This window comes from Panthera leo, chromosome B2 (assembly GCF_018350215.1).
Source record: "Panthera leo isolate Ple1 chromosome B2, P.leo_Ple1_pat1.1, whole genome shotgun sequence".
NCBI classification, from domain to species: domain Eukaryota; kingdom Metazoa; phylum Chordata; class Mammalia; order Carnivora; family Felidae; genus Panthera; species Panthera leo.
In genome coordinates, this window is record NC_056683.1 from 90,293,817 (window position 1) to 90,319,860 (window position 26,044).

Consider the following 26,044-nt stretch of genomic DNA (forward strand, 5'->3'; position numbering starts at 1 on the left):
TCTAAAACAGTCATATAAAAGAGTAGACACCTACAATTTTGTTGCCTCACTGTACAAATTCAGGACGAAATGGCAGATACAACAGAAATGGAATGAGTTCAACAAAACAAGGAAATTATGAAAGAATTATTCAAGAAAAGGACAGGATGCCTTTTGAAAAATATAAAATCTTCATTAGAATAAGTAGACCTCATCATACTGGCACCATCATTTTGATGGAACACTAGATCCACAAATACTACATGGGGTGGAAAAATTCTATGACTCTAAAGATTCTCTATGTCTTAAAATAATAATTTCACCCAGTGACAGCTCTCTGTTCAAAGTTGGTTGGAGGAAGGGCTCTTCTGTTCACTGGTGGAAAGACTATAGAAAAAGTAACACATAGTTGGTCCTCATAACTGAAAAGACACTATTTCATTTCCAACCTGGTTGATATCAGTGTCCTTCTTACTGTTCAGCAGTGCTAAAGCTACCAAGAAGAATGTACAACATCAAATAGATGAAAAATCTTTTCATGAAGCATTAATGGTATCATTCAGCACAATAAAATTTTAAATCCTGTATTCTAGGTACCAAAACCATCAGTATATCCTCCTTGTTAAATTGTAGTATATACATTAAATCAGTGGTTCTCAAAGTGTGGTCTGAAATCTCTAAGATCCTTTTAAGAGGTCCATGGAGTCAAAATTATTATTAAAAATAAATAACATTATTATTTAATGTAATAAATTTAATATTAGTATAATAGTTTATTAAAATATTATTTTCCCTCCTTCATTCTCATCCTCCCATGAGTATAATAAAGTGAGTTGAGTTTTGCAGAGGCTACATAATGTACATCAGAACAGACTGAATACAGAAGCACATATGGGAATCTAGTTGTCCTCTATTAAGCTAGACATTGAAATAATTTGGTAAAATGTAACACAGTGCCATTCTTCAAACTTGTATGTTTTTATTTTAGAAAAGTTTTTTCATAAACATGTTACTTATATTAATACAACAGATTAAGTATTATTATTAATATAAGAGATTTTTCTTATATTAATAGATTTAGTATTAATTTATAATACTTATTAAGTCATTTAATGTATTAATAATACATTCTAATATATCAATAGAACATATTGATAAACAACATAAAGAAAAGTTCTAAGAGGTCCTCAGTAATTTTTAAGAGTGTAAAGGAGTTTTGAGAACAAAATGTTCCCAAGAACCACTGTATTAATCCATGCTAATTATTCTACACCAAAATTTCAAAGAATGTTGGAATCATTTATACTGCAAATACATATTAAAAAATATATATAATTTATATACATAATATAATATATAACTCATAATAATAACTCCTATTCCTTGGGATCAGGCACATGTCTGGAACAGGGTTAAATTCAGAAATGAACTTGCATGGGTCAAGTAACACCATCTGCAAAGAGTCAAGAGATAATGCTAACAGCAAATGTCAAATCACAAATGCTATAAAGACTAAGCCCCATATGCACAAAAGCAAACTATGATCATATCAATACAACTCAAAATTCACTTTTCCTAAGAACTGATTACACAATAACTCTATCAATATTTACATCAGCATTGATAACTCTGCAAATAGCATTTAATATTGAAAGAGTACCAAAAGATATGTATACTCTGATACATCTTTAATAGGTGTCCAATATTCTCAAGTGTTTTTCTATTAACATCTTTTCTATTTTATCCAGGACTGATAATCAGAACCCACTTCAAAAAATTAATTAAAAAGATTTTCTTTAGGATTAGTAAGACTTACAAAAGCAAAATAGAAAAAAAAGTTGTAAAAATAATTATCTGAATTAAGACCTAGCCTTTAAGCTATTTTATTACTTGAAACATCTCTACAAGGTATAGATAAAATTTTATATGCTGATCTATAGTGTGTACACTCTAATAAAACTTTGATATGCATAAATTTATGATGCTCATTAATATGAAAGACAAGAAACCAACATTTGAGAGCCTATAATCTGTGAAACATTACGCTAAGTACTTCATATATATTATCTCACAATTCCCCAAAGCAAAATTTCTAAGAAAATATTTTACAAATAGCTGACATTCATAAAGGCTTAGGAATCTGCCTATGGTCAACCACAAGTAAGCAAACAGGGACAGAATTTGACCCAGCTTTGTAAGAAAAGAAATTCATTCAAAGAGTCTGATCAGTCAGTGGCCTTCTCTTCAAAGAATCTGATGGCATACTAGATGGAACAGCAGGCCTAGGCTCAGAAAAAGTCCCCAAATTTCTACCAATATCTTGCTTTATGACTTTAGGAAACACATGGGCCTCAGTTTTGCTTTGTTTCGTTTTCCACCTTTACACAGAGGATTCTACCGCTACCATGCAGGACTATGAAGAAACTGGTTATGTCAAAAGAGACAGCCTGGTCCAGGTCCACACATAATTGGCAGTGAAAACGTAGTAGACTTGCTGTTACTACTTTTTAAAGGTAAAGTCTCTGTTGAAAGTTCATTATATGATCCCACTAGGACTAAACCTATTGCTGCAATTCTGGTTATGGAACATCAACAACAGGAAGATATCTGTACCAATCAGGTTGAGTCCTCATGAAGAAAATAACATGGAACATTCAAGTCTTATTTACTTCTGATGGCTAAAATGCTAAAATGCTAATGGCTAAAATAAATATTTTAAAGGGACACCTGGGTGGCTTAGTCAGTTAAGCATCTGGCTCCTGACTTCAGCTCAGGTCATGATCTCACAGTTTTTGAGATCAAGCCCTTTATCAGGCTCTGCATTGATGGGGTGGAGACTGTTTGGGAGTCTCTCTCTCCTTCTTCCTCTGCACCTCCTCCATTCAGGCATGTACACACGTGTGGGCTCTCTGTGTCTCTCAAAATAAATATATAAATATTTGAAAAGTGAACATTTTCTAAATAAATAAATATATAAAATAAGTATATCTCAAGAGCATAAAGAAGGCTAAAGACTCTCCAGCCCAATCAAATTCTAAGGCTTAGTTATAACGAGTGTGGCCTTAACAGAGAGATTACTAGGAGTGAGAGGTTAAAAGAAGAAAAGCCCATAGAGGTGCCGGGTACGGAATATAAAGAAGATGGTACTGGAAAATCTAAGAAGTAAGCTATTTTATTAGTACAACAGTCACAAATACATATAAGTACTTCAAATGTAACTAATTATCTGCAGAAATACTAAAACTCATCTTTAATAAGGTTTCATCCTTTTCTCTTACTTCAGCCAATTCCATATTTGGAACTCTCTAAAAGGGAAAAACATTGTTTCTAAAGAAATTGTGAATTAGAGTAAATGCCAAAGATTCCTCAATATCTTTAAAATGTTTTATGTTTCAAAGCACCAAATACAGAAAAATGTACAGATTTATTTCTTGGTGAAGAAAGTACACTACAGTGGAGATAGAATGTCTGAATTTAATCTTGGATTCACTATTTTGTAACCTTGGAGAAATTTCCTAACATTTCCATAAAATAGCTACATCCTCCTAATAAGCAATAACACATGAAGCCAACAAAATATTTCCTTCAAGTACCAACACCCCAATGTTTATAGAAGCATTATCAACAATAGCCATCTATGGAAAGAGCCCAAATGTCCATCAAATGATGAATGGATAAAGAAGTTGTGGTATATATATACAATGGAATATTACTCAGCCATTAAAAAAGAATTAAATCTTAACATTTGCAACAACATGGATGGGCTGGACTGTATTATGTTAAGCGAGATAAGTCAATCAGAGAAAGACAAATATCATATAATTTTACTCATATGTGAAACTTAAGAAACAAAAGAGATGAACATATGGGAATGGGGTGGCGGGGGAAATAGGAGGGAGGGAAATGAACCATAAGATACTCTCAATGATAGAGAACAAACTGAGGGTTGATGGAGGGAGACGGGTGGGAGATGGGCTAGATGGGTGATGGGGATTAAGGAGGGCATTTGTTGATGACCACTGGTTGTTGTATGTAAGTGATGAATCACTGAATTCTACCCCTGAAACCAATATTGGAGTGTATGTTAACAAACTGAAATTTACACACACACACACACACACACACACACACACACACACACACAAAGTACCAGCAAAGCAGAGGTAACAATGAAAAAAAAACTTTTTTAAAGAATTTGATGTTTGAAAAAGCCATCACCTTAACTATAAATTAGTACAAAAGAAATTTTATTAGACTTTCTATATTCACTTTAGTATGATTTTTTTTTTCTGTTTAATCACTTATGGGCGGGGAAGTGAAGTGTCTCCAAGTGTAACTTTTTCAGTGCTTTAGACATGTTTCTAACAGTTTTTAATCCATCACTGCTGTTAAGGATTACATGAAATGATGCACATAAAGCATTTAACTTAATGCCTTATGTCAAACAGTAGGCACTCAAATGTTGCCATTATTGTTAATATTATTGTCATTAGCATTATTTCTCTCCACATGTTTCAGACTAGAACCTCTCTCTTGCATCTTTGTGCTAAATGTCATCATATGCACACACTTTTTATTTCCATCCTTCCAACACTAGTTCAACAATAACATAAAGGTCTTGGGAAAATAAACTTTAAATAGCCAAATCTTAAAAACTGCTTTACTGACCAGTCGTTAGGTCAATAAACTAAATTCAGAATTGGGAAATCCTATGTTAAGGAAGAAAAATGCCTTCAGCATAGACATAGTTTTTTACATACCCCTTTTACATTACATGTAAAAATATTTCCCCATGGTTCTGCTAAATTTCTAGAGCAACAGCACAGAGCATGGTTATTTAAATATTACTATTCCACAGAGTCAACTAAAACTTCAAAAAGAAATGGAAATTAACCATGCTATCACATAAACTGATTACTCTTTTAATTACATTCTTTCCAGGTTTAAAGAAGAGAAATTTAAAAGTCAATAGACAACACATAATGTATAGCACGCCTCAAAGTGAAAATAACACTGGTCAAGAGTGATTGTAATGAAACTATTTTTCTATTGAAGCATCACTTCAAAATTATAAGGAAAATTTGGTATAACAAAGTACAATTTCCCAGGAAGGAATCGAAATGTATAAACTATGAATAACTTATCCTATAAAATAAACCTTATCGTAATAATTGTTTATTTTCATTCACAGTTAAAAAAACCAAAACACCACATGAATCATTTAAAACTCCACTACTCAAGCCACTGGTACATGTCAAACTGTCCATTAAACACTGAAAAATCAATAAACCAGACCATACAAGGTGTATCTATTGGTTTGTAGAGTGGCTAACCGTACACCTCAACAAGGTGTACAAGGCCTTACTTTATTTGACTCTTACTCATCTACCGCCCCCCTCCCACCCCCGCTTGTCTCTCAACCACATTCCTCTTACATCTCCACCCTCACTACATAGATTACAGCTCTTTAAACACACCATGTTCTTGCTCACATTTCAAATATGTTCCCTACCTTTCTGGTCCACTTGAAGAAGTTAAATCTAGTATATTTTAAGACTTGCCTCAAGATTTGGATAAAGGATTAGTATCCAAAATCTATAAAGAACTTACCAAACTCAACATCTGAAAAACAAATAATCCAGTGAAGAAACGGGCAGAAGACATGAATAGATACTTTTCTAAAGAAGACATCCAGATGGCCAACAGACACATAAAAAGATGCTCAGCGTCACTCATTATCAGGGAAATACAAATCAAAACAACACTGAGATATCACTCACACCGGTCAGAGTTGCTAAAATTAACAACTCAGGAAACAACAGATGCTGGTAAGGATGTGTAGAAACCCTCTTGTACTGTTGGCGGGAATGCAAACTGGTGTAGCAACTCTGGAAAACAGTGTGGAAGTTCCTCAAAAAATTAAAAATAGAACTACCCTATGACCCAGAAATAGCACTACTAGGAATTTATCCAAAGGATACAGGATTGCTGATTCATAGGGGCACATGTACCCCAATGTTTATAGCAGCACTTTCAACAATAGCCAAATTATGGAAGGAGCCTAAGTGTCCATCAACTGATGAATGGATAAATAAGATATGGTTTATATATAGAATGGAATACTACTGGGCAATGAGAAAGAATGAAATCGTGCCATTTGCAGCAACATGGATGGAACTGGAAGGTATTATGCTGAGTGAAGTAACTCAGTCAGAGAAAGGCAGATATCAAATGTTTTCATTCATGTGGATCTTGAGAAACTTGACAGAAAACCACGGGAAAGGGAAGGGGGAAAAATAGTTGCAAACAGAGAGGGAGGGAGACAAACCATAAGAGACTCTTAAATACAGAGAACAAATTGAGGGTTGATGGGGGCATGGGGGAGAGGGGAAAATGGGTGATGGGCATTGAGAAGGGATGAACACCGGGTGTTGTATGTAAGCGATAAACCACAGGAATCTACCCTGAAAACCAAGAGCACACTTTACACACTGTTAGCCAAATTGACAATAAATTAAAAAATAAAAATAATTGAAAAAAAAAAAAAGACTTGGCTCAAGATTAACCTCCTCTATGAATACTTTGCCTACCATACTAAGCTCTCCACACAATCTATGACTGGTTCTTTTATCCCCCCATTTTCTCTCTATATACAGTTGACCTGTTAACAATACGGGTTTGAATTGTGTGGGTTCACTTATATGTGGGCTTTTTTCTCAATTAATACATTACTGTAAATGTATTTTCTCTTCCTTATGATTTTCCTAATAACATTCTCTTTTCTCTAGCTTACTTCATCACAAGAATATAGTATATAATACATATACAGAATATGTTATTAATTGACTTTTTGTGTTATCAGTAATGCTTCCAGTCAACAGTAGGCTATTAGTAGTTAAGTTTGCTGGGGGGAGGGGAAATCAAAAGTTACAGTGGACCTTTGTGCAGCGGGTCAGTGCCCCTAATACCTTGTGTTGCTCAAGGGTCAGCTGTAGTATCACAATACCTGTGGTATTTGAGTACACTTACTTAATAAAATGTCTCCTCCTACTGAACAATTTCCTGAGAAAAGGTGGCTATCTTAATTCATCATTTTATGTCCAATAACTAGCACTGTACTTCATATATGGTAAGCATACAAGTATATGAATGGATAGATGCATGAATTCAGTATGACCTTGTAATGAGGTAGACTATGAAAAAAAAAATCTTAAGAACTAAAAAACATTCTCCCTCCGACAATCAGGTTCAATTACTACTTAAAAACTGTGGCAAGGAAATAAGAAATAACAAACTTCACTGTCGATATTCAAAAGTGAAAAGAATAGTTTTTTTTTTTCTGCTAACTCAAAAATAAAATTAGTTATACATTTATAATCTTTGGTTTACTATAATTATAATAAGAAAACTTCTATGTATTCAATTATGATAAGCAAGTATCAATAGAATTTTCTTTATAAATCACAATTTTTAAAACAATACTATTATTTTCAGAATGTTAAAAAAATCCATTTATGAAGGTAGACCACCACAATATAAATTAAATTGTAAAAAAGTCAAGATAAATGAGACTGATCACAGAACTAACAATACAATAACAAAACAATACAATAACAATAACTTATTTCCAACCTAAAGTCATAATATCATTGCCATGGATTCAGTCCTCCAATATCTGTTAAGTAATTTTCTCTGTAAAAGAAAAAATAACTAGTATTTTTCCTGTATTCCTGACTGATACTCCATGTGATTTAAGATAATAATAACAGGGGCACCTGGGTGGCTCAGTCCGTTAAGCGTCCAAGTTTGGCTTAGGCCATGATCTCGAGCCCCGCGTTGGGCTCTGTGCTGACAGCTCAGAGCCTGGAGCCTGCTTCAGATTCTGTGTCTCCCTCTCTCTCTGCCCCTCCCCTGCTAATGGTCTGTCTCTCTCTGTCTCTCAATAATAAATGTTAAAAAAAATTTTTTTTAAATAATAACAATAATCACAGCTACCACGTAGTAAGTATTTACTAAATGCTACTCACCATTTCACATATGATACTTCATTTAAGGTTTATAACAATTCTATTATCTTTGCATTCATAGCCCTGGGAGACAGCCCAACAATAAAACAGCCTCTGAAAATTCAATTACCTAAAGTCTTACTACCAATTTTAAAGGGGAAAGGAAGGACTGTCTGATTTCAAAGCCTGTGTCCTTTGTACAACAATATGCCACTTCTCTTAATTCATTAAAAATGTTACTCACAATTTATCCAGTATTAAAATTGTATTGACATTTTAAATTTATAAAAGGAAAGGAATATAATGCCAATATTGACAGCAAAACTCAACACCTTAAGATAAACTTTTATGTAGCTGCAATTCATCATTTTGAGTAACATAACTAAATCATGGCATAGAAAGTAATTAAAATAACATTTTCCTTTGTGTGATATAAAAAACTTATTAAGACAGTTCTTTACTCCATAATAGAAAACAGACCAATTATTTCTGGATCAGTCTGTTTTTCAAAGCTTATTCTTTCAAACATAGAAACTAGTGAAAAATATTTTTCTAAATCAGTAAGTCATTCAATATATTAAATGTCTAATATTTTGAAATTAAATTTTCATCAAAGAACTCTTAGAAATCTAAAACAATATACAAACATTAACCTTTTTTAGTAGAGTAGCCATACGACTTATTATTTAAACCTATATACTTTTTGAAGAAGGGGCCCTGCTGATTATTATAATGTGACAACAGATTTAACCAGGACTGTCCCAATAACCAGGACAAGAGGACATCTTAACACCTTGTCCTCGGAGTCTTCTGCTATTCATCACACTCACAGTCCTCCTATAACTACTAAGTGGAAAGACACGCATGCCTACTATATAAGCCATTTGGCTACGTATTTATAGCAGCACAATATTAAACCATCTTTGCTAACTATCCATGTTTTAAAAGGCTACTAAAGTAATTCACATTAATATAAAACTTCAATAACTTCAACTATACCTCATTCTGAAGTTCATCACCACTTTTAACAGAAGCAAGCATATCGTATAAGGTACAGCAAAGATCTTCTATTCTTGTTGCTTCAGCCATTTCATTTAAAGTTGCATTTAAGTACTTCTCAACTTCACACCACAAAAAGGAGTCGTTTGTTTTTTCCACAGGCTTGAGCTCTGGTGTAGACTGTTCCTGAAAATGTTCATTCAGAAACTTCTTATAATCAAGGCTTATAGTTTTCTGGGGTTCACCATTTATTGGCAGTTCGTCAAAGTGGTCCAAATCATACATGTCAAATGAAAATGCTAAATTTTTACCAAATAAAATTCTATCACCATATTCTTCTTCTGTCATCTGGATAAGAGCAGTAAGATTGTCTTGACGAAAATGAGAAATAATTCGATTAGTAGCATTACAAGCTGCAGTGGCAGATGATGATGGAAAAGGACCAAACATCTGTTTGATAGCCTTTGTCTCCTTGTGACCAACAGAGTCCTTCAAGTGAAATGTCTTGAAGAGAAATGCAGCCGCACTTTCAATTGCTTCTTTACCATTATCTATTCCAACTATTCGAAAATGAAAGAAACAGTATTAGCTCAAATGAATCACAGTTCAAGTTACTGTCTTCAAAAACAACTACTACCAATATTCTTCTGGGTACTTCCAACAGTGAAAGTATACTGATAAAGATAAACAATTTAGGAGCAGAAAAATCCCTGTAAGTCTATTCCCAACTTCCCAAAGAAAAATATTAGGTCAATAAATCATTATCAGTAATCATTCTCTATATAAAAAGGAGAAACCCGCTAGTAACAACTCTTTACCTCTTTCTGAAAACAACTTGGGTGTTACGTAAAAACTTACTTAAAAGTGATTTTTAAAAAATTTTTTTAATGTTTTATTATTTATTTTTGAGACAGAGAGAGACAGAGCATGAGCAGGGGAGGGGCAGAGAGAGAGGGAGACACAGAATCCGAAGCAGGCTCCAGGCTCCGAGCTGTCAGCACAGAGCCCGACGCGGGGCTTGAACTCACAGGCCATGAGATCATGACCTGAGCTGAAGTCGGACGCTCAACCGACTGAGCCACCCAGGCGCCCCAAGCGTGATTTTTTTGAACAGTTTTCATGGGTTAAATAAACCCAAATAAGGTTTAAAATACATCTGAATTATAGACTTTTGGAGCTAGAACGTCAGGAGATCTATAACTTCCTTTCCAATTTGTACTGTGAATCTCAGATGGCCAGAAATAGATTTATATAGTTTTCACTCAAAAACATTTAATAATATCAAGGATGGACATAATAGAATCTTTTCAAATAAACTTAGCCAATATTACAAAACATTTTAAAAAAATCCATTGTTTAAAGGCCAGAAGTAAATTCCTTACCAAAGTAAGAGTAAGTAAAGGAGCTGCCACTATTTTTTAAAGCATAAATTTCTCATCACTGATTTTCCCAAATAAAAGAAGGAAAGAACCTATATTTGTGTCATAGAATTCAAAGAATAGCCTGAGAGCAGAAAAAAAATAATTTTAATCTTCAGAAGACCTCAAAGTCAGTGTCTGAGCTTAAGGAATAAAGTTAGTAATGTAATACTAGTATCTTCCTGAAAACATTGCTACAATCATTATTGATCACAAATCTTAAGCAGTCTAGTACAGCTTGATATTCAATCCAAACTTCTACACTTTGTTTCCAAGTCACCCCAGGAGCTGACTCCATCCTTTTTTCCCATCTTCACTCGCCATTATTCATTTCCAACTTCAGAATTTCTTAACATCCAAAAACCAGGTCCTGTCCTATTCTATGCCTGTCTCCACACCTTTATGTAACCTTCCCCAAGGCCTCTAATTGTTGGAATTTTACCCATGTTTCAGAATCCAGCTTAACTGCCTCTTTCAAGGTGAGCATGAATATTGAAACAGTGTTGTACTCTGTCACTGCTCATACCCCAAAACAGGTGTCTCAATACAAATTTGTTGAATTAACCTAAACCCAGGCCTCAGTGATATCAGGCTAGTGTTTTTACACTATACCACACTGCCTCAGTAATTTATCTGATGCTTACACAGGTGTGTGGAAGACTAATAATTTAGGAGTGAAAGTAATTTTACAATGGCTATTATTTCTAATAGCAATTTTACATGGCTATTATTTCTGATTTCTTCAAGTATAAAGTCTACTTGTATGATTATAAAGAATTTACAAAACAGTATGGGACATATAATTAATCTTTTATTATTTAGGAAAATACATGACTAAAAACTTCTATAAGTTAAATAATGCTTAAAATTAATTAATTGAATAACATTTATCTACATTTTACTTAGTCTATACATGATGCTTAGAGAACTTGGGTTTTGAATCATTTAGGAATTGTGATAATTCTACAAATAATTCAACAGGGCTGGGACTACTGAGGTCTGAATAAAAATGAACTCTCATTTTCAAACTCACTTTATATCTAACATTGTAAACATGTATTCTTTTGTAAAAATATTTTGCACCTTGGGATTTTTCTTAAACTTACTAAGAACTTTTCCATTAAATTATCTCAATCTTTCCTAACAAAATTAGCTTCATCTTACAGATGCTAAAATGGAGACCCAGAGATAAATAATTTGGGACAGATCAAACAGGTATTTACTTATTAAACAAGATTCAGAGCAGTCTTGTAACTCCTAGACAAAGTTCTACTACACCACAATGACTCCCTATAAAGTCCCAGAAAGTAGATTTATCCCTAAGTCTCCTTTACTAAATAAATGATAAATCACTTTAGGAAATAAATAAATGAGAGAATAGTCTTAATTTCTTACCAAAAATGGAATTAATTTATATACCATTATTACATCTCTGGTTAAAGTATGCTACAGGCATATACTGCATTCGTTAAATATAATGCAGTGGATCCATACATCTTACTAGAAAATAATCTTCATGGTATCAGAGAAAAGATAAGTTATGAGTCCACATTTGAAGAAAAAGAAAATAACTACAGGCTCTTAGAAATAAAGATCGAAAACATTTGTTCAGGGTTTCAAATTTTTAAATGAGTATTGGTAATATCTATTTCCCCAAAACACACAGTCTTTAAAATATCTTTTTAATGTTTATTTATTTTTGAGAGAGAGTGCGAGCAGGGGAAGTGCAGAGAGAGAGAGGGAGACACAGAATCTAAAGCAAGCTCCATGCTCTCAGCTGTCAGCACATAGCCTGACACCAGGCTCGAACATGATCATGGACCAGGAGATCACAACCTGAGCAGAAGTCAGACGCCCAACTGAGCCACCCAGGCGCCCCTCTCTAAGTTAGATAATGTTGCTTCATAAACGTTAACACCCTTGCCTAACTATTCACTCTCCCGTACAACCTACTCCAGTGTATTTTTGAGTGACACATGTTCGCACCACCAAGTCGTTTCTAAAAAGTGAACCAGCACCGCGATATTCAGGAGTCTGGGAGTTTGTTTTGGAGAAACATTAGCAAACACCATTTATGGCTACTGTTGGCTTTCCAACGAAGAGAGTACTGCATTTTGAAAACGATGGACTTCTCTGGGGCACTAAAACACACAAGGCCAACTTTTCGCCCCGCTGCCTTGCAGCAACCGCACACGCGTTTTCCGTGCCCAGAGACGCGACACGAATTCCAGCGCATACAGTCTGCACGTGATGACGTAGTCATCATAGGACGCTGGCCGTTGGCCGACCACCCCGATGAGAAGGTAGCTCAGGATTGTGGAGGAGACAACTGTGGTCTCACGCTGGCAGCAACAGAGGGGCCACAACAGTTTACTAACACTTGCCCACCCATGAAGCCAGCACTCAGATCTTTTGGTGACTAAACTACATGAAAGGTATTTGAAAAACATGGAGAAAACATCTGAAGAAAGTGAATGCAGCTGGATGTCTGGCCTGTCACTGGTCTGGCAGGCCCCAACACCCCTCAATAGAAATGGCGTTAGAAGGGAAACGGACAGGAAACCTAAGCGCTTCTCCATCAACTAGCTGAACCAGTGCACAAATAACTGCGCCACATGGAGAGACCTCAGAAAACACGTGTGGTGCGCTTCTGGAGTGTAAACTTGTAAAAAGTAGTCCTTTTCTTACACCATACTGAAAATTAAATTTGTTCACAAATAACCTCTTTATTTTTACGTACAGTGTAGTACTCATATTTTATGTACAATGTAAAACTGATAAACTTTTAAATGATTTCGTAGGCTAAAACTCTTGAACAGTTAACATTAGCTCCCAAATCTTCAAGTCTTCTCTGTTTTACACTGCCCGTCCTAATCTTTCTAGGCGGATGTTAATAAGTTTAGTTGTGTCAAGATAAAATATCAGTAAAGAATAAGATATACACTAAATAATCAACTCTCAAAAGCTTTAATGAAACTTAGTATCTCCAGACCTTTAAGAAAGCTAGTCGAGATACTCAACCATTTGAGTATCAAATGTTCTATCATAAAACACTAAACAAGATAGACTGTAAATCAGAAAACTGGCTCTATCACCTGGCACTTCAACTGCAACACATTTAAAGAGATATGATGCTTAGAGGGTTATTAGAATACTCTATATTAGTAATAAATACTTGCCCTTCCTACTTCAGTTACATTGAGAGAAAATAAGATGTGAAATGTACAATAAACTGTAAAGATATAACTGGTAACTGATAAACAAATTTTTAAAATCAGAGTTGAGTGATGACTATAATCATAAGTCATTCTCAATACAAAATTTACTTCTAATACTAAATACTTTTAATACTGAGAATTACAGGGTTGTAAATTATAACTTTTAACAAATAACCTACACCACAGTAGCTGGGGAATTCCTAAAACGGAATAAGAAATTTTTAAATTGAAAATTGAATAAAAATATCCATCAACTGCTTGCATTTCCATTTACAAGTTAACAAATGAGTTCCTTGATCAGTTAAATCTTCAATGTTTAGCAGAAAATATTTTATAAATATCTTATATGTTTATATTTTAATATTGAAATGTTCAAAACAGTCAAATTTACTTTTTCATGTTATACAAAACTTTAAGTGTTCATTTTACTGAACACTTGATCTGCAATTGCAAATACCATAATATTATAACCCAGCATCAGTGTTACCTTAAGTTCATTCCATTTGTTATTATCAGCAACATAGCCCAGCTACTATAAACATGTTATATTTGCATGGAGATTAGCTAACTGATTTTTTAACTGGTAATTATGATAATTTTTCACAAATATGTAAAATATTTGTGCTATAAACTTTCCTAGGATAGCATCACATATAAAAAGGTACAAAAATAAGGATTCAACTTAATCATATACTATTACATTCCCCAATCACATCTCTCCCTTTACATATTCCCTTCCAGTCTCTGTTGGTGTGCTTTTTAACAAGTACAGTATCTAAAATTGTCTAAAATGAATCTTGCAAGTATTTTCCTCATTTTACAGAGAAACTCAGATACATGAGATTAAATAACATACTAAGACTATAAGAGCAGGATCATTTGTTTTTGCATTATACCATCTTTCAAATTACCAAATTATCAAACAAACTTATAATAAATACAGATAACCATTTACCATGTGCTTTTGGGGGAATAAATGGAACAATTTATGTAAGACAAATTTAAAAATTGCCTAAGTAATACAATTTAATATAATGGATTTCATTTAAGAGTGTAACTACATCAAAGCACCTACAACAAAACCTCACATTAAGTAGGCACAGTATTCAAGAAGTGTTCAATAACTTGAAGGACTTGCTTAAATGTTAAGATTAGTTTACACTTATATAGAAATCATTGCCTTCAGGGTGAGCAAATAAAGGAAAACAGAGAAACATACTTGGTAGAGAAAAAGAAGAGTACAAGAGACTAAAAATAGTCCAATGCACTTCTCCATGTTTTAAAGTCAGCCATTTAATTTTGTGTTATTAATTACAAAATGTGAATACTTATCTTACAGTGTAGACTTCAAGTCAGCATCCAGCCACTATATTATCATTTCTAGTACTACAAAATCCTGCATCAAATTACAACTTGACTTCCCAAGCAACCAGGTAACATCAAAACGTCAAGTTCATATAAAATTGTCAATTTCATTTATAATAGTGAAACCATTATTTTGAGCATCACTAAGGAAATAAACTGTACCTTTGAGCAAATCACATACCTCCCTGAGATCTGGCATTTTAAACTTTAACATCCAAGAGAAAAAATTAAAAAACAAAACAAACAAAAAAAAAAACAGGTGCTGTAAAGTTTTTCTTCAGTTCTGTATCCATTTATCAGATGCTTAGTAATATATTTGACAATACTATAAAGAAAATCAACTGTACCTTAAAAATGCCTCTACTAAGGAATGCAGTGTAAATTACTTACAAATAATTTGTAAATAAAGAATATACTGATAAACTTCATAAACTGTAAAAATTTGATCCTATTTCCAACTCTTGCCATTGCTACAATGTCCATTCAATTTATAGTTGTTTTGCCATATTCTCAAGTAATCTGAGCTTCCTGTTTATACAGTTGATACATTTGCAAAGTCATCTATGATGTCATTAAGTTATTCAGCTCTTCCATTTTGTAATTTCTATGGCGAAACAGACATAAATATAACAACTCTGACCTGAACATCTACAACAAAATCTAAATCTGCCCCAACTGCCCTTCTCCATGAATCCCTTCCTGACTTACCCAAGCACTGTTCCTGCACTTTCTGTAACACCACATCACTGGGCACATACATCTGTCATAACATTTAACTACAAAGAACAACTATTTGTTTACCAATAGCTACTGGTACATGTAGGTTATAATAAAATTATTCACTGACAGATGTTTACCAAGCTTTACTTTAGACACTTTGCAGTCTTCCTTCACAACTACACAAAAATAAGAATTACCATCACTGTTACAGAGGAAATAGGATTAGTAGTATTAATTAGCCACTCACCAACAAAGGAAAGAACTGAATTTGTACATCTATTAACTCATAACTTCAAACCATCCTAAACCATAGGAAAATCATATTCTGAAAACAAAACAAAAAATACTGAAACAAAATAGTTGTAAATATTCTAAACAACATTTTAACTGACTGGACCTATCCACATATCTGAAAAAAAAAAAAAAAAAAAAAAAAAGAACTACAGGCAAGTAGTATTCAGAAATGCAAAGGTTGATCAATTATCAGAAAATCTAACAACATACTACTCTACTCTCAAAAAATTAAAGATGTCTAGTGCACAGGTATGATGGCTAGATGTGGAGCACGTGGTGAACAAAAGGCAACAAACATGAAGAAAAGGCAAGCTATTAGCAGTCTTGGGCTCTACTATTACCAAGTTGCTGAATCCTACAGAGGGAGTTTGTGAGATAAAACATAAACCCACTTGGTCTGTTACCATAGTAGGCTTTGATATCTGAGCTGAATATATTCCTAATACATATTTATGAATGTATAAATATGTAATAAAAATAGGCATGAGAATGATAAATACAAATTTATTTATTATATTTGTGATACTGGTTACCAGAGGCTGAGCAGTATTCACAACGAGTTCTGACCACATCATTTTTATTTCTTAAAACAGAAAAACTGAAGACAGCCAAGTGTTAAGCTAAATCGTGAATACACAGGTATTTGTTATGTTTTTATTTTTATCAGTCTGAAATATTTCAAGAAAATGATAATATAAAAGCCATATTTTTATTGAATAAAACAAGAACATATACAGTACACATACAGCTCAAAGAATTATCACAAAATGAATGTACCTATGTAATTTGGAAAACTACTTCCAGAAAGAGATAATCAGCTCCCCAGAAACTTCAAAGTCCACCCCCAGTCATTACCTGCTTCCTCAAAAGTAGCCACTATCCTGACTTCTGAAACAGAGATTAATCGGGCCTAGTTTTCTCAACTTCGTCTAAACACAATTATCATCCTGTCCTTTTGTGTTTGGCTGCTTCCACTCAACACTGTAAGATTCATTTACAATGTTACATGTACAATTCTAGTTCCTTATTGGTATAAGGTAGTCTACATATCATAATTTATCTATGTCCCACTATTTAACAGTGAACTGGGTTGTTTCCACTTTAAAGCTATTATAAATAATGTTGCCATAAATGCACTGGTCTTTTGTATATATGTGCAGGAACTGTTACTGGATATACTGGATATATGTATATTACTGGATGATATATATAGCAAAACTTAAAATTTCACTTGTCCAACAACAGCAGATATTGTTAGTTATTCAAAGCAGCCATACCAATTTAAATTCTACCCAGCAATGCATGCAAATTCTTATTTCACATTCTTGAACCTGACCAACAATTGGTATGGATGTTGTTCTTTTAAATTTTAACCATTCTGATCAGTGCACGTGTTAGTGGCATCTCTCTGATTACCAATAAGGTTGGACACCTTTTTATGTTTACTAGCCATTCAATTATCTTCTACATCTGCAAAGTGCTTGTTCAAGGCTCTTGCTCCTTTTTATATAGGATTACCTTTTCTTATTAATTTGTATAAGTTCATAATTAATGTAGATACAAACTCTCTTTGGGGTCATATATATTGAAGCTATATTCTCCTACTCTGTGACTTGCCTTTTTACTTTCAAAGAATAAAAAAATATGTTTTAATGTAATTCAATTTACCAGTCATTCCCTTTAGGAAGGCTTTCTGTTTACTACTTAATATAATTTTCCATAAAGATCATGAAGATATTCTTCTTTATCTTTAGAAGATTGTTTTGAGCCTCATGTTTTATTTTATAAGCTGCTTAGAATTATCTGTACAGGTATAATTTTTTCATATGCATATACAGTTGACCCAGCACCATGTACTGAAAAAACAACCATGCTTCACTACTTAATGGTGTTCATGGTAAAGAAAGAGCCCTATATCTGTGGGTCAGTTTCTGGACTCTATTCCATCCCACTGGTCTATTTGCCTATCCTTAGACCAACATCTGTCTAGTTTACTAATCTTTATAATAAGTCCATTCCCTCTATTTTTCAAGGTTGACTTGGCCGCTTTTTGCCTCTGAACTTCCATATAATTTTCAGATTATCTTGTCAATTTCCACATACATATGCACATCCTCAAACACAAACCTGCAGAGATTTTGATTAGGATTGCACTGAATCTGGAGGTAAAAATGGTATCTTTATAATAATGAGTATTCCAATCCTTTGTACATTATTCCATTTATTTAGGTCTTCTTTAATTTCTCTCAATATTTCAGTTTCCCATGAGGAAATCTTGCACATCTTTTGTTAAATTTACTTCTAGATATTTGATGACTTTTAATGTTTTTGTAAATGGCATTTTAAAAAATTTGCTGCTAGTAAGAAGAAATAAAATTGATTTTTATATTGACCTTGATAATAAATTCATTTTCTAAAGATAGAATTATGTGAATAATGGCAGTTTTTATCAATCTTTATACTCTTTCTTGCCTTATTAGCAAGGACCTTCAGTACAATGAGAAAAACAAATGGTGATTGGCATTGTTATTTCATTTCCTGTTTTAAGGGAGAAGCTTTTTTAACAATGCATCATTGCATAAGATGTTTGATCTAGGCTTTTTAAATGTATATTATTTATCAAGTTAAGAAAGTTCTATTCCTAGTTGCTAAGAATTCTTATCATAATTGCATTTTAGATATTAAAAAAAGTTTTTCTTCATCTACTAAATAATGTGATTTTTAAACCTTTATTACATGAATCACACATGTCACTATTTATTAATCCATTAAGTAATATTTTGTGCACTCATGTGCATTCGTGTTCTCTCTCACACACACATTTCATATGTATTTTTTTTTATTGATCCATTTGCCAGTACATAGCAGTCTTCATGACATTTCACTATAAACATTGCAGTATGCATCTCCTGAGATTCAGGATATCCTGACTCACCTCAGATCTAATCTCACCTAATGATATCCAGACTACATATTCAAATTTCTACAATGGTCCCCAAAATGTCTTTATTACTTTTTTCTGACTCAGGATTCAATCAATGACAGTACATTACATTTAATTATTATATGCCTGTAACCTTTTTTAATCTACAATAACCTCATGTCTCTTTAAATGACATTATATGACACTCTCCAGTCAAGCTATCAAGGCATACAAATTTCTTTATATGCAGGTTTTTAATTACAGATTCAATTTCTTTAAGTCAAATATTCAGATTTTCTATTTTCTCTTTTGGCCATTTTAATCATCTTTGTCATCTTAGTCCTTTAAATCTGTCAAAAGCTCTTCTCATCTTCTCATTCTCCTCTTCTCCATCCAGCTTCCTCTTCTGGAATGGACAGTCACCTCTAGGAAAAAGTGGCCCAAATGCCAGGATCACATTTTCTGAGTTTATGTCTGCTTCCAGATCTTGATCCCATTCTTCTTGCTTTGGTAGACTCTGATGTAGTTAAACAAATTTTATATTTTACAGTTTTTCTAATATTTTCAGCAGAGAGCTGTTCCCAATTATCCTGTTAGCCAATTTATGGGACATGGAACTCCAAACTTTTTTGAAATTTGCAATTTTCAAGATAGCTACTTTTCATAAATACTCCTGAAAAATCTCCTGCCACATCCAATACACAACAGCCCTTTATTATTCTAAATGCAAAGCCTTAGTTATATAGACAGAATATCTAGACATTGCTAACACCTAATGTCTGCTGAGACCCCCCCCTTTCCAGTCACTGCCTTATAAACTGCTTTCTACTCTCAGTTTTGATTCCTCACTTCTTTATAGTAAAATCTTATTTCTTTTACAACTCAAAAAATGTAATGGATTACCAATTTCCCTAAACCACACTTTGCAAGTCGCTCCTGTCCAACATACATTTTGATTCATACTTTTCTTAAAGACAAAGTTATTAACAATAAAAACATCAAAACCCAAATAAAGCAGGGATTATAAATCAGAGAAGTCAAAACAAACAGGTCTGTCTATGGTGAAACAATGTGAATACTGAAAAAAACTAGTTCAGTTCTGGCTGAGTCCTAATTTGTATTCAGAACAGAGTAAAAGCATTAGATCATTCTGTTCTTGCTCTGGGAGAGATTAAGTTACATAGCTGAGTAGGGAAGTGATGGGTCTTTCTAATTACCTTCCCTACATTCTTGACCCCCAATTCTAGTTTCTCTAACTACACTGTGGAAGGCTTATAAGCCTCCTGGAATGAGAATTTAAAACTCTAAGTAACAGATACACATGCCTAATACATGATGCATTTTATCGACTGACACTCTCAATCCTGACCTCTTTATTTTAAAAAATGTTTGTACTTAGAGCACATAAAATATATTGACAAAAGTGTCACCACCAACAGAACATAGGTTAATATGACTATGCTTATCCTTCAAAATCCATGGAGGAGATCGCTATGTCTACAATGAGTACTTAAATTAAGGTTAAGGGCCATAATTTATGTTTCTCTCTAAAGCTAAGTTTATCATTAAAATAATATTGAAGGGAGAATAAAATTGTAAAATGGTATGGGAATATATTAAATGTAAATCTGAGAGAAAAAAAAATACTTCAAAATAACCAAAAAAAAAAAAAAAAAGCTGCCACTGGTAAGACACTGTCCATCGTCAAGAGCAGAAGTACTAAAGACCACAAAGTACTATTAGCTGAATTCTCAATACCTCTCTTATTTATTGATCATCATCTGTATGTATCCATTCCACCATAGTAGGTGCTAGTATTCCATACTATAAAAAAGTATGGAATAGATGATAGTCTAATGGAACACTATCTACTAAGATTAGAAAGGATAACAGAGGACATGAATGAAACCTAAGCCATTTCGTAGGAGATGAGGAACATCTGACCAGGTGAACACAAGGGGAAAGTTATTTTAACATATAAAAGACAGAAAAAAACAGTAAGCACTGTTCAGGAACTTAAGTCAACATTGCATATGTTAGTAGTAAAGGTTACATTTGGTAGAAAGGCAAGGAAATGAATGAAAAGGCAACTTGTTTCAATTCATAAAGAAACTTTTATTATGTCCATTCAAATGAATTTGGTCTAAAGAGTAATATGAAAATAAAAAATGAGCATTGCTTTTTACAAAGATAAGTGTAGTAAGAGTAAAGAAGTTGAGTAAGAAAGGAAAGCTGAGGCAATAGGCTTCTGCAGTAAATTAGACAAGAGATGACAAAAGCCTAAACTAAAGCAATGATAAACAATGTAGAAAGAGTGCATTTAAGAATAGCTGAAGGAATCTACCCCTGAAATCATTGTTGCACTATATGCTAACTTGGATGTAAATTTTTAAAAATTTTTAAAAATTAAAATTAAAAAAACATGTAAAATACCATATTAAAAAAAAAAAAAGAATAGCTGAAAAGTTGGCTTGACAGAACATGACCTCTGACTACAAGAAAAGGAAAGAATCTAGTATTTCCATCATGTTTCTACTTCAGGGTCTAGTCTATCTTCACCATGACTCAATCATGGGATTCAGTTAACCTTCACAGGTGTCTAGCACTTTACATACAAAATAAAGAGACTGGACCAGATGTTCTCTGATGTTCCTTACCAGCTTAAAATACCCATTACAATGACTAGTTGATATCATAGTCTTAAACAAGTGCCTTATACTATTATGTTCAATTGAAATAGGAATGATTATTTTTTCTTTATTCTTTTGCTCTCTTGAATACAATTATACCAAATTACCTGTGTTAAAAAGCAATATAAAAAATCACAAAAACATTTTTCCCATGAGACTAATCTTTTCAAAGTTGCTAATGCTGGGGCGCCTGGGTGGCTCAGTCGGTTGAGCGTCCGACTTCAGCTCAGGTCATGATCTCACGGTCCCGTCCGTGAGTTCAAGCCCCGCGTCAGGCTCTGTGCTGTCCCCCGTTCATGCTCTGTCTCTCTCTGTCTCAAAAATAAATAAATGTTAAAAAAAAAATTAAGAAAAAAAAAGTTGCTAATGTTAATTAGGCTTCCAGTATCAGCAGTATTTTTATTCAGAAAGAGTGGCTGACTCCTAGTCAACTATTAGTTTCGCTAAAGCTAATACTTATTCAACTTAAACATAGCATTTAAAAGTAGACACAACAGAGCATTTGCCTAAATCCAACCCTAAGGTTTTCTCTGTCATGAAAATATTCTTTTGAGATACTATATCTCAAAATAATCAATTCCTTAAACACATCAATCAATAGATTAGTCCCTGAGTATGTATCAGAAAGTTTTGCCAACAGGTAAAACTCCTAGGATTACATTTAATGACTGATATGTAAAACAATGATTTTTGACTTGTCAGAGATACTCAGGGAAGAAATCTAAAGGGAAACCTATTTTTAAAAGATCTTAATTTCCAGGGTGCCGGGGTGGCTCAGTATGCTGATTTCGGTTTAGGTCAAGGTCATGGGATAGAGCCCCATGTTGGGCTCTGTGCTGAGCATGGAACCTGCTTAAGATTCATTCATATTCATTCATTCATTCTCTCTTTCATTCTCTCTCTCTCTCTCTCTCTCTCTCTCTCTCTCTCTCTCTCTCTCCCCCCCTCCCTCCCTCCCTCTATCCCTCTCCCCTGCTCACACTCTCTAAAATAAATTAATTAATTAAATAAATCTTTAAAAAAATCTTACTTTCCACATTATTTAAATAAATAATTTAGCCATGGTACTGGATAAACTCAATATTTTAACTGTTTTTGCTGAGTGTTTTGAGTCATTTTTTCAAAAATGTTTTTGTAAGTTTTATTTATTTAGAGAGAAAGGGAGGGAGGGAGAGCATGCACAAGTGGAGGAGCGGCAGAGAGGAGAGACAGAATCCCAAGCAGACTCTGTGCTGATGGCCATGAACAGAGTCCAATGAAGGGCTCAAAGTCATAAACTGTGAGATCATGACCTGAGCCAAGATCAAGAGTTGGATGCTTAGCTGACTGTGGCACCCAGACACCCCAGTATTTTGAGTCATTTTTACAACTGAACCAAAGAAGGGGAAAGACACTCTTCTACAGTTTTTGAAAAGTTCTTTAGTCAGACCACCCCCTCTCCACAATGGCCCTAACATCTCAGAAATGAAAATATCCTAAAATAGGAAGTCCCAAAGGGTTAAGACCCTGGTCAAGTTGATCTAGGTATACTGAAGACTCTGCTTTTTGCCTCCATTTTCCAATGAATTTTAACTACCTCTTTATTTTTAAAATATAAAGTGTGAGTCTATGCCAAATGCTATCACAAATCTCATCAAAGTATGCTTTATTTCCCCTAGGCTTAAACAACAACAAAAAAAAAATCCTTTACTTATTAAAGCCCTTGAACTTCAGAACATAATCTACCTATAAAAATACACATGACATTCATTTTGTACATTCACAACTTAAAACAATGACGTTAAATTTTATGTTATATTACAAACCAATGACAAATAATACATCAAAGTGTGCTATCTATGAAGAACAAATTTTAAAATTTGATGATCATAAATAAGTCAAGTATATGAGATCTAACAGAAACACCCTCCCCAAAGTTGGTGTAGGCCAGAAAACTGCCAACCAGCATATGATAAAGAAAGTAAATTTTCCTCTACCAAAAAACCATCTATGAAAACCTCTTCATTTATTTATCAAGTGAATTTTAGGACCCTAAAACACACAAAGCATTATTCTAAGCACCAAGGATGAAGTGTTGAACAAGAAAAGTAAGATCCTATTCTTACGAAACTTACATCCTAGTAGCAAAACACAGGCAATAAACAAGGAACATCTCAGATAATGATAAATGTTATGGAGAAAATGTTACTGAGGTTATATGATAAAGAGTGACTGAGTAACAACTTGAGATTGGATGGTCAGCTAGGGCCTCATTAAAGACATAAGTTTTTAGTGGAGTTCAAAATAATAAGAAAAGATCTAACCACTCTAAGAGTAGGCTAAAAGAACATTCTCAACACAGGGAATAACACGTATAAAGACAGTAAAACAGGCACCAACTTGGACTGAAGAAGTGAGAAAAGGCCAGTGTCTAATGAAGCATAATTAGTGAGGACAAGGATGACTCAAGGTCAGAGAGAAAGGTGGAGGCCAGATCTCACAGGGCCAGAGTATCAGCATGAACTTTCTGGGTACAAACCTAAATTTAGAACTACAGTAGAGTTAACTATGCTTTTTAATTATCAGAGTCTAGAATGAGAGGATGAATTCCAATGAACAAACTCAGATGTTTTAACAAAGAATCATTTATTTTTTTTTTAACCTTGGAAAAGTAACCTATATTAATATATAGTATTAAAATCTCTAATTATAATTTCCTCCAAATACAATCAATTGATGAGAATATTAGTGTACAACAGGAATAGAAGCAAAGTTTAGCTTCAGTGCTGCCCCTCACTATGTGTTGATGGGCATCTATAAGAAATTGAGCTACATGGCTTTTAAGGTTCTTTCAAGCTACGTTAAAATTTTCATTTACCCTCTCCTTACCTGAAACATAATTGTGGTTTTCAAACTCTAAATTCCTATGAACTTGTCATGTTTGATTGTACACTAATTACTAATTTAATTCTGCTTCTACGACTCTATCCCAAGCTCTGAGATATATAAGAGTATCTTTCATAATTATAAATACTTGTCTGGAAACTTTAGCCTTTCGCCATATGGTATACAGTTTAAAAGGAACCTATTTTTGAACCTTACTGGTTCTATAAAACAAAATGAAACGAAACGAAACAAAACTATACCTATTTGTTTTGCAGCCTGCAATATATCTTTTAAGTCTTCATTTACACTTTGCATTTCACTCTTCTCCACTTTTTCATTCAAAAATTTTACTATCTTCTTCCATGTAACATCCAAGTCTACAATTTGTTCATGAAGTTTAGACCGCTTCACCTGAAACAGCATAATACAGAGACACTGGTCAAAGGTTTCCTCAAAGCCATCACTTATTGCATATATTTTGCACTGTATTATACAACCTGGCACTACCAAGAATTCAAAATTGCTTTTTAACTAAGCTCCGAGAAGGAGCTTTATTTAAATGTGATTTAAAAAAAAAAATCACATTTTAAAAGGTATGTTTTTTAAATATCACATTTTAAGGGGCGCCTCGGTGGCTCAGTCGGTTAGGCGGCCGACTTCAGCTCAGGTCATGATCTCGCGGTCCGTGAGTTCAAGCCCCGCGTCGGGCTCTGTGCTGACAGCTCAGAGCCTGGAGCCTGTTTCAGATTCTGTATCTCCTTCTCTCTGACCCTCCCCCGTTCATGCTCTGTCTCTCTCTGTCTCAAAAATAAATAAACATTAAAAAAAATAAAATATCACATTTTAAAAGATATGTTTAATAAAAACTTTATGTTTTATAGTTTTAATCACATGAATATTCATTATGTAATTATTTTTATACAGCAAAGTAAACAAAGCAAAAAGCCCAACATCCAGGGGAACCTGGCTGCCTCAGTCAAAAGCGCCATCGACTCCTGATCTGAGAGTCATGAGTTCAAGCCCCACATTGGGCTTGGAGACTACTTTGGAGGGAAAAAAAAAAAAAAAGATGAAAAAGTCCGATATTCAGATAATAACATTTGGTAATATCCCACACGCCTCTTTTCCATTTTTCTGCTTGTTTTTACCACAGCTTGGACCATACTGCACATAACTAGATTCCAAATGTGGGTTCACTATATTGAAATTAGTACTGTTTTCCTAAGTATGAGCCTAAAACAGTTGCGCATCCAGAAGATTCTTTTTTTTAATAAATTTTTTTTAAGTCTATTCATTTATTTATTTGGAGAGAGTGCATGTCAGTGGGGGAGGGGCAGAGAGAAAGGGAGAAAGAATTACAAGGAGGCTCCACACTGTCAGCATGGGGCCGGACATAGGGCCCAAACCCATGAACCACAAGATCATGACCTGAGCCAGAACCAAGAGCTGGACGCCCAACCGACTGACTCACCCAGGAACCCCACTGAGGAGATTCTTATCTATACATACTTTTATTCTTAAGACTATAAATCTTTCCATTCTTCAGAACTGCCATATAAAGCAATAC

The 26,044-nt window shown here is 33.9% G+C and overlaps 1 protein-coding gene across 1 annotated transcript in view; it reads right to left on the minus strand.

The window, feature by feature from the left end:
* The window catches only part of ASCC3 (activating signal cointegrator 1 complex subunit 3), a 356,847-nt gene that overhangs the window by 309,563 nt on the left and 21,240 nt on the right, over positions 1-26,044 (minus strand). The window contains exons 3-4 of the mRNA XM_042939446.1: positions 24,738-24,888; positions 8,985-9,544 (exon numbers count right to left, since the gene is read on the minus strand). Of these exons, the coding sequence (XP_042795380.1) occupies positions 8,985-9,544; positions 24,738-24,888 (711 nt within the window). The remainder of the gene's footprint in view (positions 1-8,984; positions 9,545-24,737; positions 24,889-26,044) is intronic.